This window comes from Calypte anna, chromosome Z (genome assembly GCF_003957555.1).
Source record: "Calypte anna isolate BGI_N300 chromosome Z, bCalAnn1_v1.p, whole genome shotgun sequence".
NCBI classification, from domain to species: Eukaryota; Metazoa; Chordata; class Aves; order Apodiformes; family Trochilidae; genus Calypte; species Calypte anna.
This window is the reverse complement of record NC_044274.1, coordinates 47,248,843-47,267,917: the sequence shown is the minus strand read 5'-3', so window position 1 is coordinate 47,267,917 and position 19,075 is coordinate 47,248,843. Positions and strand designations below refer to the sequence as shown.

Sequence of the window (19,075 nt, the reverse complement as noted above, 5' to 3'; positions counted from 1 at the left end):
GCCAGGCCCCCGAGCCGCTCCGCCGAGAGCCGCCCCGCCGCCGCCGCGGGCAGGCGGGCCGCTCCGAGCCGCGCCGGCCCCCAGCGCCGCTGCCGCGCCGGGGGAGCGCTCGCACCGCCCGCTCGGAGGCGGTGGCTGGCTTGGGTTTTGTTTCGGGTTATTTTTCGCTGCTTTTTTAATTTCTCGCTCTCTCTTCTTCTTTTTATTATTTTTCTTTTCTTTTTTTTTTCCCCCTGCTCCCTCTTGGGGGTCTTTCGGGGGTTTTCTTTTGCTTGGGGTCGGGATTTAGGGGCCGGGCCGGGCTCTGCCGCCGATGCTGAAAGTCGGTTCCCCCCTCTTTCTCCTCACCTCAGCCCCCAGACATTAATGGATGCGGGGCAGGAGGGAGCGCGCCTAGTCCTCGGAGGAGGAGAGGGGAGGAGGCTGGCGAGGAGGGAGGGCGGAGGGGGCGGCTTGCCGGGCCTTAGGAAAGACGGTGAAAAAGCTGCGGCCGAGTCCCAGAGAGGGCGGCCTTCCTCCCCGCCTTATAGCGAGGGGACCATCACATGGCTCCCAGCGTCAGAGCGTGGCGGGACGAGCGGCGGGCTGCCCCCCCCACGAGGATCACCTCGCCGCCCGTCCCGGCCCCCGCCTTCGCCCCTCCAGGAGGGGCTCTTGGGGGGGCCGCGAGCCGACCAGGACGTCTTTAGTGGAAGAGAAGAGAAATAAAGACAAACACACACAGGGAAAAAAAAAAAAAACCCACAAACAAAAAAGAAACAAAAAAGCCAACCAGACGAACAAAAATCAAGTCTGTCTCAAAGTGCTAGAACATCTTCCTAGGAGCCGGCAGGAGGGTGTCGAGAAATCTCTGTTTTCCTGGGCTGCCCCCAGGGACGGGGTCCTGTTACCCGTGGGAAGAAAAGAAAAAAAAAAAAAAAAAAAAAAAAAGGAAAAGACAAAGAAAAAATAACCAAAAACGCAGAGAGAGGTGGTGGGTTAATAAACTTCAGAATTCTCTTCACAGGATAGTTTAAAGACATCTCTTCCCCTCACACCCACACCACACCACCTTCCCCTCTCCCCTTCATCCTCCGCCCTTCCTCTCCCCCCTCCATAGTTTAATTCATTTAAGAATTAAAATATCTCTCGACGACGACCTCGCAAGCTCTCAGAGAACCTTCTCCAAAGCACACCGCTAATCTCACAGTTTATTTGCAAGACTATTGTTTCTAACGGGAGAGAGCCAGCTCCCTCCATTATGGGAAACACTAACAGGGTTAACGTTACCTCTTTCGCATGCAAAGGAGAACAATCCACAGACCTCAAGATGCGAATTCTGCTCTGAGTGTAGGAGCAACACCCCCAAGAAAGCTTTACAAAGGATATCTTACAAATTCAGTCCCGCCGTTCCCAGTTTCAGGTAACACACGCAAGGACAGCAGAAGAGTGAAGACGCTCTTCATGCTTGAAGGGAAAAAAGACAAACGAACTTGGACATAAATGCTGTCACCGTGGTCTTAAAAATTGAAGGTTGGAAATTTTCCATTGGTCACAGTTTTGGAAGGATAAACCCTGATCATATCCGACTGGGATGAGAGGAGTGGGAAAGCATTCCATGATCCGGCAGAAATCGTCGTGAGTAGGGCAGACTGATGCTTAGAGTCCTTAGTGCTGAATTTTGCGTCTCAGACAGCTCAGACCATGTTCTTGAACAAAGTTTTCGATATATTGTCCAAAGCTACAAGCAACCCTGTTTAAAACCCAGTTCCATGGATTTACCACGTAATCCTTTCTACTATTTCCAAATAATCCTATTTACATTTTATTCATTACTAAGCGCCTGCAAGAGAATACCACCAAAAGTTATAAAAGAGGGAGAAAGGAAAAAAAAAAAAAAAAAAAAAAAAAAGAAGAGAGAGAGAGAAAGGGAGAGCGAGCCCTAAACTGACTACTATTTACTACTTTTTTCCTGTAGAAAGATAATGTCACTCGATATTTACAGTTTATAGGAAGTAGAACGCCTCCGAATTAGTTTCGGGGTCCTAGGGCAGGTTACAAAAAAGGAAGGCAGAAAGAGGACTTTTCCTTTCAGAGTGGTTTCTCGTCTTCACAGAGTCATGTTTTCCCTTCTTATCCTCTTTTTGTTCCTTTTATTCTTGTTCTTTTCCTGGTACTTTCTGATGTGCCCAAACGTTTAAAAACATGTCACAAGGAGAAAACACGCTTTTAGATAGGGAGAACGGTGCAGTTAAAATATTTATGGGGAGGAACTGTAGCCACAACCCAGCGGAGCCCTCGATCTCCTGCTTACGCCTACTCAGGGCATGCCGGTGCTTCGCAAGCGCTTTTGAGTCCTGCCATTCCTCGGCAGCCCCAGCTCCCCGGGACCACCAAAGCCCGGGCATACCGGGAGGGCCCAGGCTGGGGCACAGGTCCTTCTGGACGTGGCTGGCCGGGGTGCCCTTGGGTGGGAAGAAGGGGGGGTGATGGGAACCCTGTCGGCAGATTTGGGCAACACATTAGCTTTCATCGGTCTCCGAGGGGGGCGGACAGGCTTTCTTTCTAAGGGGCCGCCCCTTTCTAAGGGGCCGCCCCAATGCGGACAATTAAGACCTGTTGTTACCGCAGATTGCGGCTTGTCTTTGTGCATCTTCCTCTCGCTTCCGTCCCGATCCGGCAGGTGCCTTTTTGAAAGGCCAAAACAGGAGAGAAGGAAGGCGAGCAGCATCGATGAGTGGCCTTTCTCCAGGAGGGGCCCCGCCGCCCCCGGGGCCGCAGGGTTTGCCCTGTCCCGCGCACCGCCGCCGACCCCGCGATGCTCCGCGCCACTCCGCTCCTGGCGGTGCTCTGCGCGGACGGGGGATGCCACCTACCGGTAACGAGCGCCGGGCGGAGGCGGACTGGCTGGCTTCGAGGAGCCATGTGCCGGGACAGGGAAGCCGGCGTGAACCTCTGCCCAAAGCAGCCCCCCAGAAAGGTAGGGCAGGAACCCGGGGACTGAGCCTGAACCTGAGACCCTAAGGAAATGCACCGGTTTGGGGGGGAACTTTAGAAGCCCCTCTCCATGGAAAGGATGGACTTTCCCCTACTACCTTTCCACCCCGTCACGGTGCTCTGCTGATCCGCATTCCCCAAGGCAGGGTGGCTGCCCCTCTCCTGGGCCATACACCCACCGGGGAAACGGCCACCCGGGCTCAGGGCCTCAGGGGCTTTTCTTCCATCATTTCCTGCTGAATGTGAGCTGTGTAATCTGACTTGCACTTAAAACCCCAGTACCACAGAAGAAAGATGTGAAATACAGGTACAGAGGTAAATAGTTTCGGGGTTTTTTATTGGTTGGGCTTACAAATTTTAATTCTATCTTACACACACAATTCCTGCATGCATAGACAGAACACCCCACATTTTGTCAGTGTGGTGCACACATGGAATCAAAGCACTGTAGTAATTTACACAAGAAGTCCTGGTGGTTCCTATACTTCACTTGAGCATATGCCCCCTCCCCACAGCAGGGCTGAGCCCCTGCTGTCCACACTTCTTGCAGGACTGGAGCTTTTCCTCCAAAGCTTCATCCCCCAGATCCAGTCCTGGGACTGGGTATTTTGGCAGGTCTCTGCTGATGAAGGTGGTTGGATGAGAGCAATCCTGGCTCGGATGATGTGTGTGTGATGCACCATCAGGAGCCAAACTGAGTGAGACTTCCTTTCTCTTCCCCTTGATGTCTCACTCATTCTAGGGAACAGTGTCCCTTGGGACTCACACAGCACCCCAGGCCACACACCCTCGTAGAGATGGAGAGCCTGTGCCCGAGCAGGGAGCCCAGGAGCCCACATTGGTTCAGAGGATAGATGGGACCACAGACCTTCCCTGGCCTTTTATTCAGAATCATAGCACCCTGGACACCATTTAAAGCACACTCAAGCAGCCACACTGGCACACTAGCTGAGGGGCTCTAAGTTTTCTGTAGCTGCCCCTGACCATGCAGAAGGATACTTGCCTTCATCACCACACAGTGCGGCAGTGTGCACCCCTGGGAGATTTTCTGAGTGCCTGTCTAGGCACCACCGTGGGAAGTGAGATAGAGCCTGGCCACCAGCTACACATGCTGTAGTTGAAAAACCTTCTCTGGGCCTGCTGCACCTTGCAAGACTCCAGCAATACAGGCTACACTTCTATCATGACCCTGGAGGTGTCCACACCCAGACCAGGGTCTTGCCTGCAGGCAGGGATCTTGAAGCAATAGTTGTGGTCTCCATTGCATAGCATCACAGCGGACACCATTTTAGCCCCACTTTTTTGTGACTTTATCACCTACTTCCTTTGCTGTGTACTTTTGGAGGAAGGTAACAGCTCATTTAAGCCTTCTGCAGAGGCTGGGATTTCAAGCAGTGTCTGTGTGACCAGGCCAAAAGCAATTAATTGATGAGGGAGGGCAGCAGTCACTTGAAAGCTGAAGAAAAACCTGGGCTTTGCTGCTGTGCCTGCTGCTGAAAAAGTTTGTCACCCTAGGAGATGACCCCACCATCCTCCCTTCCATTGTCAAAACTTGTTTTTTTCTTCTTGACCATGTTCATGGTTGTCTGGATTTTTTCTTCTTTTCTTCTTTTCCTTCTCCCCTATAGTTCTCACAGGGCAGATACATTTGCTGTGACAGGTGAAAGTCACTTCCTTTAAGGTCTTTTTTGACTTCTAGTTTCTGTAAAATATGATTAAATGTTCTCATAACGCTCCTCAACTTCTTGTTTAACAGCACACAGAATTTATACTAGGTTAGACCAAGACTCATCTAGCAGCATAAGCTGACTTCAACATAAACCAATACCAGATGCTTAGGAAAGAACAGAGTAACAGGACAAGTACGTAAAATTGATTGCTAGATGCAAGGAATCCAGCTTTCAGGATTTTTTTTAAGTCAGAGGTAACGTATGAATTTAATAGTCCTTGATAGAATTGCTTCTATGAATATATTCAGTCACATTTTGAAATCTGTACTTTTATACCCCTTAATATATTCTGTGGTGAAATGGTTCTCCAGCTCTAATAATGTGTGGTATGAAACATCTCTTTTTGTTTGCTTTAACACAGTTACCTGCTCATTTAACCTGGTGCACTCCCATTTTTGTACCAGAAGAGGCAAAGAACAACTGTTGTCAACCACTCTGTCCCTGCCATTCATGACTTTGTGCATTTTATCACAATTTTTTTCATTGGTCAGCTCTTTTTCAGGCTGAGGGATTAAGCTTCAGAACCACTGGATTAGCACAGAAATAATACCATACCCATTAAAATCGTTGCCATCCTCTTCACCTTTCCTTATTCAATTCAGGCTGATTATTACTGTAATACTCTTCTGGAACATCACAAGATGTCTAAATTTGCTATTTCAACTTATTTCTACTCTTTTAAGACAATATTTCTGATACCAGTGGAGGGATATCTGATTTTCAAATTGAAGTACTGGCCAACAGAGCTGATACAGCAGGATACTCTTTGCATGAGCCAATCATGGTTTTTTAGGGTTACATTTTATTTCCTGACTCCTCTATTGAGTCTTGACAGCCTTTCTAACATGCCATATAAGCCCCTAATCCATAAAATCTGGCAAATTAGGAGGGAGATGTTGTATGTAATGTCTCAGATATTTGAGATATTTTCCATTTAATTCTGCAACAGTGTTAGTAAGTCCTCAAGGAGAATGAACCCATTCATAAATGCAGTAAATATTGGCAGCTATGCTCTCCATCAATTTAGAAATCCTTGGGGGTAAGCTATACCGTGATCAAAGATGGAGATGATTGATTTTTCCATCTAAAACTAAGTAGGTTCCTGCCAGGGCTTGAGCAGAAATGACAGCTAGCTGCTGCAGAAGGAGGAAGACCCTTGCCTTGTCCAGCCTTCTCTTCTCTGGCCACCTCAACTCACCACTTACCTCCTGCCAAGCACCAAGCTGGACCAGGAGGCCTAGAGAGCAAATGGCAAAATCTAGAATTAATCGCACCCTCAGAGCTGCAAAGACTTTAGTCAAAGATGGCACATTGTCAGACACACATCGAAAGCAGGAAAATTTAGTCCTGACTCATGTTGGGCTGCATGTGCCTGCCTTGAGTGGGACTATGCTGATCTTGGGTCATGTCTTCATAACACTTCTGACCTGCAACTAATTGTCTTAGCAGGTATCAATACATTTCTGCTTAAATGATCGAGTTCTCTTGAATTCTGTATGTGACGTATCTACAGGAATAACCTGATTAATTGACATCTGTGCATAAATTTATCTTCATATATATGTGCATATAATTATCTTCACTCACAGCCAGGGAGCAGTATAGTAACTTCTGACTTTAGCTCGTTTTTCAGCGAGAGCTTCATTGTTAAGTATAATACAAAAGCCTTTCTAGGACAGCCTTTGACAGCCTGCTTAATATGAACTCTCAAGTATTCAGTGAAGCCTGTTTTAACCATGTTAAGTGAAGGCAGGGGATTCTTCATGTAGCACTTCCCCAACTACTCTCTGCAGGATGTCATAAACAGAGAGACATCCCACAGCTCATGAAAGGCTTGTGATGTGGCTTGAAGCCCAGGTATTCTGGGTTGCTGAGTTTAAGAGTTACAGATAGGGTGAGAAAAGGATACTGTTTGCTGGGGAGTGTGCTCTCTTCCTTGACACTGAAGTCTATTAGGGATTACTCCATACAGCTCACCAGCACGTGGTACAACACTGTAATATACAAGAAGCAAACAGCACTGGGCTCCCTTTCAATGTTTATATATTCAGTATCTCTTTAAAAAGTTAAGAGTTCTTCAGTCAGTCTTATTTCTAGACCTTCAGAGATGGTTTTGTTTCCATTTGTACCTCTCATAACACTTTTGCCCCTGTACTCTATAATGTTTTAATTAGGTTACTAACCCATATGCATATTTTCTCAAATAACCTAGCACTTTTCCCTTTATGTCCTGGAGTATTTCAATGTTATTGTTCCCTGTGGTGCTCTGATGATATGCCATACACTTCTGCTTTCTTGGGTGCTGAATACAGCATTCTTTTGAACAAATGTTTCCTAATGAGAGGTTGAATATCAGACAGGTTTCCTTCACAGCCTGAAAATACATTGAGTATATGTTCTTTGCAGTCACTGGCAATCAGGACAAATATTACTTCAGTTTAGCCTGAGCACTTATATTTATGACCTGTGATTCATTTCCTGAATATGATACTAACTTAACACCTCTTCTCAATGTAACCTGTTATTACTTATGCAGCACTGGCCATGTCTTTTGGGAGAGGTCTTCCACTGGCATTTTGAGGGCAGATGTCATTCATCTTCCTTCAAGCTTCCACATAATTTAGGAGACAGTTTTCCTGAGTAACTATTTTAATGATCTGTTTGGTTTATTTTTTCCACTCCTATGCTGCTTCTCTGTAGCTAATGAACTTAGCTTTAGCAATGTATGTTCTTTGATGGTTCTGAGATCCTAATTTTCACCCTTTTTCAGAAATCAAGAAGATTCTTACTGCATTTAGGCTTTGTTTCAGCACAACAGGCTTTGGATCTGTCTCCCTTCTCAACAGAAGTTCTTCAACTAAATCCAGGTTTAGGTTGATGTTTCCCATTATGCAATTACACAAGAAAGACTGGAGAAAGCAAGTCAATACTATTTTAGCATTCTGAAATACTTCTTCTCTGATGCAAAGTTTGTTACTTGTAAGTCTGCTGCTTGATTCAGGAAATGTAACCAAATCATACACAATGCCTTGAACTGCAGTTCTTAAACTACTTCAGTTGATTCTTGATACAGCTCAGTGATGTGGTTTTCAGCATAATTTGTCTTCGAAATCTCACACAACGGAATATGAGCTGAGCTAATTCTATGCTGACTGCTGGGACTGCTCTTTCTACAGCTTCTTTCTTGGGATAATCTTTCTGTGACTCATTTTTACTTCAGCGTTTCAGCCCATTAAAGCATTTTGCATGTCTTTAATCATCAGTTTGGCTAGTAATTCTGAAATATTTCTTATGTACAGCAGATTATGATAAAGAAGCTGAAGTATCTATTGCTTTTACTTTCGATAGCCTGCAGTTATCTAGAGTGTTGGTTTTGGTTTTTTTTTCCCCTACTGTCTTGGCTCTATACAGATTTGCTGCAGGGACCTTGCCAATTTCATCTCACAAAAAAAATTACAAACTTTCTTTTTAGTTCAGAACAAACTCTTTTATCCCCAAATCCCTCCCCAGGTCTTCCCTTCCCCCAAGTCTTTTTTGTTCCTCTTCTTCTGAATTAGATACTGTGTTTATTAGTGCAGATACTGTCACATGGGCTTCCCCCCAGTCTTTTCTGAGCAAACTGATTCCTGGTTTCAGTTTTACAGATATGCTGGGCAAAATTTTTGCAGGTACCTCCGCCACCCTTCATAGCTGTTAGATCATCCTCTAATTGTTGTCTGTGTTGTTAGTCTGCTGGGAAGCAAAGTTCTCTCTTCAGCAGCACCTTTTGAATCACCTCCTCCCTGAGACGTTCTATCACCACTAGATGGAGTAGTTTCAGGTTTGTAATTCATTTTCACTAGTGAAGAAAGTCTCACTTTTGACAGTGAACAGTCTTCCGTAGAAATTAACTCAGGTCCAGTGAGGAGATTTCATAAGAGCAAATAAAATTTACACTCACATGAAAAGCCCAGCCTTGGCAGAGTCCTGTCTCTGCGAATTACTAACATGAGCGCCTTAATGCTGATCAATAAAGAAGGACTAATTACTTATTAATATAGTCTTACAAAAGCAAGAGCAAAGGGAGGAGTTTATTGAGGATGTTACAGAGAAGAATTGGCTTAAAAGGCATTAAAATACAGGATGAGATGGCCAGGTCAGTAGTGTTTCTGATGGTGTCAGAAGGCCTGTTTGGTTTGACTGTGGTGTTGATGGAGGCAGGACCACAGAGCAGTACAGCTGCTCCTCCTTTGCATCCCTCAATGAGCACGTGTGGCACTGATGGGAAAGCCAGGTGTTTTCTCCCAAGAATCTTTCCCTGCACTCTGCTATGCAATACAGGTGCAGACCCTGCAAAGAGGGCTTCGTGATCTGCAAGGTGAGAACAGTCTTTGGAGCCAGGTGTGTGAGAGCTCCCCCGTAAATGAGATTAGTCCCATCAGACTCTTCAGAGAGAGCAAACCGAAACACATTAGCAAACCTGTGAAGGTCTCAAATTGTGGAGCTCTGCCCTGAGGGGCAGGGTTACAAATACTCAGACAGCCTCGGAAGAGCGCATTCTGCTCCCTGAGCAGGCTTCAGGTAACACGGGGACTGGCGGCAGAGGAAAAGGGCACGTCAAGACCTCAGTGATGAAAAACACGGCTACGGGAGGAGATCGCTGCGGGCAGCCGGGCGGGAGGGACAGGCGTGCAGGATGGCGAAGAGGAGACAGATGCCCACCGGTGCCTGGCGATGTAAAAGAAGGTGCAAAATCAAAGCGAAAACCACCCCAGATGGAAGGTAAGTGAAAGGGCGCCCGCCAGAAGGGCGGTGGTGACAGCCAGCCTAGCGAGAGGGGACCAAACATCAGCGGATGGGCTGGGGGGAAGGCACCCGGCAGAGGAGAGGGATCGCGGATGCAGGGCGGGCGTTTGCGCTACGCAAGAAAAGTAAACAGAGAGATTACTTTGGGAAGAAAGTAATTAAATAGGTAATACTGGAGGAGGGGGGTGGAGCCCGGAGAGCTGCCAGCCAGGCTTTAAGAGTGGGGGAACAGAGAGTAAGAAACTCCGCAGACTCTGACCCAGCACCTCATTACTTTCCCTCCCCTCATCCCTCCAGAGGGAGGCTCCGCCCCGGCGGAAGGGCGCCCCCTGCCGGCGCTCGCAGAGGCGCATGCGCCGTGGGCAGAGAGGTTCGTTCCCTCCTTCCTTCCGGCCGCCATCTCACTCCGCTCAGCTCCGCGTGGTTCCCTGGGTGCTGCGCCCCCGCCGCCCTCCGCTTCCCCGTCGGTCCTGCGCAGCCGCTGCCTCCCGCCCCCCGGGAAGGTACGAAAGAGGCGGCGGAGGGGAGTTGGGAGGGGGTGGTTGCGCCGGCGAGGGCTGTGAATGGGTGGGCGGTGTTGGCGGTGGTTGGGGGGAAGGGAGGGCGGTTAAGGGCCGGGCCTGAGGGGAGCCCTCGCCTCGCCTCAGCGGCGCGGGTGAACAGAGCCCTTCCCGCCCCTTTGGCGGGGCTGGGCCGCACCCCGCTGGGGAGGGGGTGGGGTGAGGGGCAGCTGCCGAGCCCTTTGGCTCCCACCTGCTCTGCCGGCTGCTGGCTGACCCGCCTTCTGCGGGCGCTCTTGTTGCTTCCGCAGATGAAAGAAACAATAATGAACCAAGAAAAGCTCGCCAAGCTGCAGGCCCAAGTGCGCATCGGGGGCAAGGTAAGAGACGCTTCATCACCTTGCCCTGGGGACGGCGCGTCCCTCCCTACACGCACATCAAACCTAGCGCTAGAGTCCTGAAAACTGGGATGGGAGCAGCCCTGGATGCTCTCCCCTTGGCTTGCCTGTCCGCACGGGAAGCTGTGCTCTTGAAGGGATGGGTCTCTAGAGTTAGTTCTGTAGAAGCAGTACATGGTAGCTGAACCTTTAGCGTTTTCTGTTTCGTTTTGTTATAATGTATTGTAGCGCACTTGCAGCCTTCTTGTGTGAGCTATTGTGGGAAACGTGTAGGTTTTGGAGTATAGTATAATGGATTATAGAGGGCTGTGTGCCAAACTCTCATTAGAAATCTTTTGAGATACTCTGGTTGGGTCTTTTTTTTTGCTTTTAAGGGCAAGGTAGAAAATTTTGTGCTTGTTGTACACTTGTAGAGTAACATGCTCAGAAGACTTAATTACATCTGACTGTATGTAGCTTTTTGGTTACTTATAATCTGAAAATAAAAAACACATTGAATATAGTCAGATACTAGTAAACACTTAACTACTGTCACTTTTAAGGCAAGAATTTCTTAGTAATTTTTTTATACCTACTGAAGAGTACAGAAAATATTAAAGCACAAACTAAGCAAAACTTCTTGCTTCCAGCAGCTTTCTTTCTTGTGTTGAATTTTTTTTCTTTTGCCCTTAGCTAGAGATTTAGGCAGCCTAAGACCAGGGCTAATAGAGTAACAAAATTGTTCAGTTATTTTGTGTATTTCTGCAGAGGACTGCTGAATTGATTGACTGCATGTATGTTACCAGCATGAGTATACTTGCTATAGAGACTTTTCTAATGGTTGTCACATAAGGGCATTTATTCAGATTACAGCTTTTTGCAGCAGTCTGGTCAACGTACATTTTTTGAAGAAATTAAAGATAGCTTAGAGTATGCTGGTGATGCTGTCGTTTGATTTTAAAACTGGCCTGTGAAACACTTCATATGCTTGTAACTTTAAAAAAATTGCTTCATAACTACCTGGAAATCATTGCTGGGATTCTTCATGGCACTGTCACCCTGGGAGTGGAGGAGGCAAAGGAGTAAGTGTCATTTCTCCTTGTGAGAAAAGGTTGGACATTGCCTTTGCTGGAAGATTTTCATGATGTTGCAAGACTGCAGATCTTATAAATAACCTAAATAGTATGTTTAGGTGGAGGGCTATTGTAGTGCTTGTTTATGTGAAGTTTGAAATTTTGCTGTACAATACTTCTACATTCAGCTAAACGTCATGGCTCTTCTTTCAAACCTATTTAGAACAGTAGCAATTGCGCCTTGTGTTCCCATGGGTGGCCTGCAGTACCCACTTCTATTTAATATAGAGGTGGAAGTGTGTGAACAGCATGTCTTGGTATGGTCAGGATAGCATTTGTTTAGAGAAAACATGTAGTCTTTAGCAGCTTAAATCTGTGGAGGTGGAAGTTGCAGCTGCTCATTAAGTTAAACTTGACTTGTCTGAAGCTTAATATCTGTGTTTAGAATTGGTAAAAAGGAAGTATATGTTCCTACATAGCTTTTGATTCAAGGCATGTTTTCTTCAGATTTATTGAGAGGCCTTCTGTCCAGAAAGACATAATAAATACCCATGAAGCTGAATGTCTGTGCAGTAGTACTGAAGTAAAGCCATTTTTATTACTCTACTAATTCTCAAATAACTGTGTGTGCTAACCTGACAGCAGGGAACAAGTATAAGGCTTTCCAGCCAACTGGCCAAATTTCGATCTGTAGTTTTCCAAGTGCTGGTTTCATGTGAATTTTTCATTAGCATGCCTCTCTTTTTGTGAGTGGATTATGTTAGAGGTGTCAGTGTCTGGGCAGTTTTCTAACATCTGTCACTGAACTCAAGGTATTGCTGCCAGCTGGGCAGGAACACATTCTTGTATTGCTAGCATGTGGCAGATGGGCAACTGGAGTAGGAATTGGGTTAATGGTTACAGTGTGTTAAAAAGGAGCTTAGTTTCACCTGTTCCAGTCATTTTATGTCAGATTTTACTGAAACCTTATGATTGCACAAGCAAGTGTAGAATGATACTTCCCTGCTTTTTTTTTTTTTTTAATAGATATAGATATCTTCTAATATGGGACAGTTATTTCCCCGGAGAAATCTGGAGCTCTGTGTCTGTAGGAGAATTTAAACTTTGCTTATTTTGCTTTTTTAAACAGGGGTAATCTGGAATAATATGTGGAAATATTTTTTTTAACATATTTATAAAATATTTTTTTTTAAATAGTGTTCATATATGTGTGTGAGTCCATCAGATGAGAGATGCCTACTAAGAATAAAAATTGAGTATTTTAGGTTTCCTCAATCATTTGTTAATGATGTGCTTAACTTTATGGCCTCTGGTTGTTATAAAAAATTGGCTACAATTCAAGATGATCTAAGGGAAAATTTGTTATCTTCAGAAACTACCTAAAACTCATTCTTCATTTTTATACTGTTATACTGTGATAACAGATCCTTGAAATTTGAGTTTCTGATATGCTGCAGAATCCCTGTCCGTGGTGCGTTGCTTCCTAAAACCTTACACTTCTCATAGATATGCAAAGCTTGCCTTAAAGCAAGGGGGGACCACTGCTGTGCAGCTGGAGGGGTGTGGTTGTGTAACCTGTGACACAGAAGTAAAACTTTGTAGGTTAAGTGGGTACAAAGTAGTTACACAGCTCTGAGCATTACAGATAGTGAAGAACTATTTAAGTATTGATTTGTAAATTTTTTGTTTGCAAAGGGTACTGCCCGCAGAAAGAAGAAGGTTGTCCACAGAACAGCAACAGCAGATGACAAGAAACTTCAGTTTTCTCTGAAGAAACTGGGAGTCAACAATATTTCTGGAATTGAAGAGGTAATTGCTTCAAAGGAAATAGTATTTTCTATATAAAAATATGAAATGTATGCCACTTCCTGACAAGTAATCTTTCACTTATCTGTAAATTATTAGCAGGTCTTTACTGAACTCTAAAGTGTGTTAAATTGAAAATGCTTGCTAACCTGCTTCAAATACTTTTTTTTTTTCTTGCAGGTAAACATGTTTACCAATCAGGGAACAGTCATTCACTTCAATAACCCTAAAGTTCAGGCATCTCTGGCTGCTAACACTTTCACTATCACGGGCCACGCTGAGACAAAGCAGCTGACAGAAATGCTTCCTAGCATCTTAAACCAGCTCGGAGCTGACAGTCTGACCAGCCTGAGGAGATTGGCAGAAGCTCTACCCAAGCAATGTAAGTTGAAACTTGAATGCATTTCATGCTGGCAGCTGACAGGAGGATTATTTGTGTAGCAACAGTGAAATTCTGTGCACTCTTGCTGTATGCAGGCATTTTATAAGATGCTTATAAAGAAATGGAACTTACAGAATGTATTTATAGTTCAAATTCAACAAGTTAACTGAATATCTGAGGCACCTGTCAACATGTCTTGCAGCTGGTCTATGACTGGAAAGCTGTAGCCTGACTTGATTTCATGGTAATTTACTTTTTCATGTGGCTACCACATTTTGACATACTTCATCAAAGCCAGTTAAATAAATTACTCTAGAAGGGTTAGGCTTTAAAAAATACAAACTTTGAGTATGTCTGTTTTGATACTTTGAGTGGAAACATAAGTAATGGAGAAGGGAACCTGAGGACAGACTTCCTGAGAATGCTTTGCTCCCTCACAGGCGTGGTGAAGGTATTTCTTGTAAGGGCTTTTTGGTAGCGAGGAGGTAATTGCATGGTATTTGTAGGGGCGTATGTTTTAATTTGTGTGTAGAACACTGCAGAGAAAGGCACTGGCATGAACATGAAGCTAGATACATGAACTTCCTATTCCATCCTTAAATTAATAAAATGAACACTTCTTCCTAAAATGTTTTTGGGAAACTAGAAAAGTTAGTTAAGTATGTGTTGTAAAGTGAAGGTGCTGCTGCTACAGGGTGAGAATTGGGAGGGAAAGACAGTCTTGTTGACGCTGGGAACATCTCTTGTGTCCTTCATGTAGTCGTCCTACTTTGATGAAACTATCTTAAGCCCATTCCTTCCACGGTCTGGAATGTCCTGCATACAGAGAAAATGGCCAGTTTCTGTAGTTCTGAACTTGTTATATTTCTTCCTGTGCTTTGCTGCAAGCAAGACAGCCTCTATTTCCATTCCTAAAGTTGATAATACTTACCTCCTGTCAGCTTCCTTCTGAAAAAATCCTGCTAGATGTAGTTTTCTAGAGGTGGGGCTCATGTCTTTCCCGATGTCACCTTTGTGGCTTCCTTTTCGTAGTAATTTGGCTTGAAAGGCAAAAAAAAAAAACCCTCAAAGGATTTAAAATGATCCCCCGAGATCTCTTTTTTCAGAACAAGGTGGCTGTATTTTGAATAAACTAATGTTTTAATATTAGGAAAGCTTGTTTTGAAGTGCTTGCTTTGTATGACCTAGCAAATGGCTACTCCTTTCCACTTTGGGTGGGTGCCAAAGTAGTTGCACAAAACTTTCCACTCACCATTGTCCACTAGATGTGCAAGTCCAACAGTGGAGATTGAAGTGTCTGTGATCATTACATTTTCAGGTGCTAAAATAAACTGAGTCTGGTCTTGGGGATGAGTGAAAATACGGACAATTCAGGAGGAATAACATGGTTTGCTTTTAAATTGTTGTATTTCACACTAAGATACACTTATGCTATAACAGCTTTCTGCTGTTAAAAGACAAGGATTAGCAGGACTTTGTCCCAGGCCCTTTCAAACCAAAGTTTATGCATTCTTCTGTTTCGGTTCTCTATAGATCAGGGTGCAGGACAAGTATGAATTGATCTTTCTTTATGCTTTTCTTGAAAACTGGAAAGGATTAATTAGAATAAAACTGAGATGACAAAGTGTGAGACAGCTTACCATGGTAGTATCACTAATAGCAGTTAAATGTAGTGGCACAGGTACCCAGGGATCTGAGTTACCTCTTCTTAGCATTGCACTACTGCAGTTTCACAGATAATTTGTATTCTACAGAGGACATGGTAAAGGCTCACTTGGCCTGGCAAAATGCAGTGCAAATGGTTAAGAAATATGGGCCAGAATACATGGTTGCCAAGCCACCACCAAATTAAAATTGTTCATCCCATTCCCCACTCCTCTGACTTTGCCAGGGGACAGTAGTACCTTTAAGCACCCGTAGTCATGCGTCTCTGCCTGCAGCTTCACACTTACACCTTAGCTTTCGTTGAAAGCCTGGGATCAGAAGATCCTTTCTGTCACTTTTATGGTGGGCTCGCAGTGAACTGAACGACAGATGCTCTTTGATAATCCCCCTCCTTGATAAAGGAGAGAGAATAAGGGAGAGAGACTTACAGGTTGCAAACTAAACTGCTCAGCTTTAATGAAACAGTAATGATAAAAAGGAAAGAAGTGTTAAATACATAAATATATGCAGAAAAATGACACTATGTGCCTCCCCTCTTTCACCCCAGTAACATTCATGTCACCACTGACGCTGCAGGGCAGCCCTGGGAAAGTCCAGGCTGGGCTCCTGGAGTCAGCAGCAGTCGGGATCTGGAGGCAGGAACACACAGATTCAGGCTGGCACGGATCAGGACCACAGGCAGACAAATGGACAGAACCTTCCCAAGATGCTGAAGAAGGCGGGAGGAGATGAAGGGGCTTGACCCCCCAGATTTATACTGAGTATGACGCACATGAGGTGGAATACTCCGTTTGGTCAGTTTTGGTAATTTTTCTTGTGTGCTTCTCCCTAAAGGAGAGTTGCAGGTGTGACCTCTTTACTCTCTTTTTGAAGCCTAAGATGTTCCTCAGAAATGAGTGGTGGCCATGGTTCAGCTGACCATTCTCTAGACATAACTATAAACACTGAGTGTTACCAGTCCTAGGGAGTAGACACTGGCTGAGAAACTTGCTCTCAACTTCAGAAAGTGCAGCTGCTTATGAGGGACTTCACTGAAAGCAAAATTACAAGACAGAAAATTTGATCTATCCTGGCCCAGACCACTTTTCCTTAAAATTTGCTGATGTAAAGTAAACCTTGAGAAACACTGAGTAGTCAACAAATCAAGTTGCTTTTAAGGGAAATCAGTAAAATCAGTCTCCTCACTTGTAGCTGAAAATTATTACCATGCAAGGCACTTGGTATACCTAGATACAAGATGGTGATTAGTAAACTGGTTTAGCTCGCATCTTCTCATTTACCTGCTAAGCTTTGGGGGCATTATTGGTAAGAAAGGGCATGTCAACTTACTGTTTTTTTGAAGATTCAGAACAGGAACTGGATGAAGCATTGTATTTTAGCTCACAGATACTGTTTAAAAAAACCCACATAGCAGAATAGCTAATCAAGATGCCTATGGTGAACTGTTTGCTTTTGCAGCTGTGGACGGAAAAGCACCACTTGCTACTGGCGAAGATGATGATGATGATGAAGTTCCAGGTAAGCACAAGCATGTGGGAGAGGAAAAGGAAGTGAATTTTGCTAAGGGAGAACATGGGTAGTGTAATACTGGGCCAAGAGTAAGAGTGATGGCTACTCATTCCCTCTTGTAGAATTTCTGTGGGCAGATTATTTGTTTTCAGACACCATGAGAGACTTAAATTGACTGTTTGCTTAATTTGGCGTTTTTGTCCTGTTTATAGAAATAGCAAGAGCTAAGTAAAATAATTAACATTCAGTAGGAAGGGTGGGAAGAACGCAAAGGTCTTTTCAGTAACACTTTGCTCAGTTGTAGAAAAGCAAAGATTAATACTTTTACAGCTGTGCCCTATAACGAGTCATCTAAAACTTATTTGGTTGAACAAGAAGAAAAAAACATGAAGCTCTTAAGTTATTTGGTTTGTGTTTTATAAGCCGAAAGCTTTTAATGTTATAGGCACTTGATATGAAGTAGAACTTTGGAAGAAAAAGCAAATGCCAAAGCAAAAATGTTTGGCAAAGTGGAAGTGTGTCAGACTTTAATTTCAGCATTCTTCTTTTTCTAGATCTTGTTGAAAACTTCGATGAAGCTTCAAAGAATGAGGCAAACTGAACTAAGCATCACTCTGAATAAAGTTAAAACTTGAAAAAGCTACACGGAGCTGCTATTTTGTATTGTGACTGCTTTGATTTTATTTCCGGATGAGATCTCAAGATCTGTGATACTTGGAAACTCCTTGAACATGCAGCTCTTAGTTACTGCTTGTACACAATATTATTTTTGTGGCCTAATTGAACAAACCAATGCTTTGAAACAATTCAGATTGCTAACAAAACTCTGCCTAGACAGAATTTTTGAGTAACTTGTATACAAGCAAGACCTCCTCTTTACTGAATTTTGGCATACAATAAAAATATGAAATAAACTTCCTGGTGTCGCTTCTTGTCAGAAAAGCATGGGGAAAGATTGGCCATAAATATTAAATTCATTAAAAGTCTTGCTTCTCTGCAGAGCATCTTCCTTTTGGTGAATTGGAGGTCTTTTCCTCTGGCTTCTAAGTTTTTTTTTTCTGTGCACAGTGGAGTGTTTTAGACTCAATTGGTGAATTCCCAGGGGTTGCACTTCAGACCTACATATACTTTGTCACTTTGCAAACTGAATTAAGTAGAGCCATACTCGAGAAGTAATTGTTGGTAGTTGAATATAACAAAATGTGCAGGTTGAGAGATCTTTTTTGGTTGTGAAGAATAGTGGCAAGCTTTTGGACTCTTAGGGGAGTTAGATAATAATGTTGAATTTTCATCTTCAGGGAATTTTTAACAGATAGCTTCAGAGTGTAAATATTTAATGGGTCAAATAATATTTTCCCAGTATTGTTGTTTTACATATCTGAAAATGTTGGTTAAGTGTGTGAATGAAGTATAGGAAGGGGAAAAAGCCTTAATATGTAACGTTGTGATTTTTATTTTAGTCCATATTTAGCATCTAATAATTATATTTGGAAGTTTCAGGAATATTTTTTTCTGTTGCTTTTGTGTGTTCCAGAGGAAATCTAACTTGTTTTTTTGGCACAGGAAACTTTAAATTCCATCCTGACCTTTGCATAGCTGGAGCTTCCAGGGGTGAGGGATAAATTTCATCTTCGGGACTCTTGGTGTTAATAATAGATCAGATTTTCTCTAATAGGAGCTCAGCTAGAAGAGCACTCAGTTAGCAGCCTTCTAAGGTTGTCTCTAGAGCAGGTAACTTCTGGAAGTTGAATTCATCCTGACTTTTGCAGTATAATATTGCCATAAGTTCTTGTGCCTGGGACAAGGTGGGGCTGTGTCTGACTGGCCAAACGTGTTTGCCATCGTGTTGCATCGTTGCTGTTGGGAAACAGTGGAAGAACTTGATCAAGCTGTGCAGCTCTCGTAGTTTGAGGTTAGAACAGCCATCTGGTGTGAGTGTGAGATGGCTGAAGTCAGGTGCCAGGAATTAAAATAAGAATTCCAGTTTACTTGTCTCAGTTTGCAAGTACTTTGTCAGTAAATGACACTTTTAGCATTGACTTAATTAAAATTAAAAAGGGAATCCATTCACTTGTGGCGATAAGGTAGAAAATAAATAAACTATGCAATTGTGAAATGAAGATGGTTACTTTAGTTACCCTGTAAAAGGTGAGAACCAGATTCTACAGAGCTGTTAACTACAGTTCCTGGGACCTGTCAAGTCAATAAATTGTGCTGCTTTTCTGTTTAGTTTTTGAGAAATCAGTAAATGTGTTGCCCGTTGTGTTACTCA

At 43.9% G+C, this 19,075-nt stretch overlaps 1 protein-coding gene and 1 long non-coding RNA gene across 2 annotated transcripts; one reads left to right on the top strand and one right to left on the bottom strand.

The window, feature by feature from the left end:
- Positions 1–8,754: 8,754 nt before the first annotated feature.
- LOC115599936 lies at positions 8,755–9,704 on the bottom strand. Its single transcript, XR_003988698.1, has 2 exons — positions 9,166–9,704; positions 8,755–9,056 (listed from the first exon to the last, which is right to left on the bottom strand). It is a non-coding gene; the product is annotated as an uncharacterized LOC115599936 (long non-coding RNA).
- A 143-nt stretch (positions 9,705–9,847) lies between these two features.
- BTF3 (basic transcription factor 3) lies at positions 9,848–17,717 on the top strand. The gene is made up of 6 exons (XM_030467668.1): positions 9,848–9,994; positions 10,303–10,371; positions 13,137–13,250; positions 13,428–13,629; positions 16,753–16,812; positions 17,358–17,717. The coding sequence occupies exons 2-6, from the start codon at positions 10,303–10,305 to the stop codon at positions 17,402–17,404; spliced, it is 492 nt and encodes a 163-aa protein (XP_030323528.1). The 5' UTR covers positions 9,848–9,994; the 3' UTR covers positions 17,405–17,717.
- The last annotated feature ends 1,358 nt before the right edge of the window (positions 17,718–19,075 follow it).

Bases quoted from the DNA above. Each gene is read 5' to 3' on its own strand.
- BTF3 (XM_030467668.1), top strand. From the start codon at position 10,303: ATGAAAGAAACAATAATGAACCAAGAAAAGCTCGCCAAGCTGCAGGCC. The intron at 13,251-13,427 runs GTAATTGCTTCA...TTTTTCTTGCAG, and splicing joins ATATTTCTGGAATTGAAGAG to GTAAACATGTTTACCAATCA. The intron at 16,813-17,357 runs GTAAGCACAAGC...TTCTTTTTCTAG, and splicing joins TGATGATGATGAAGTTCCAG to ATCTTGTTGAAAACTTCGAT.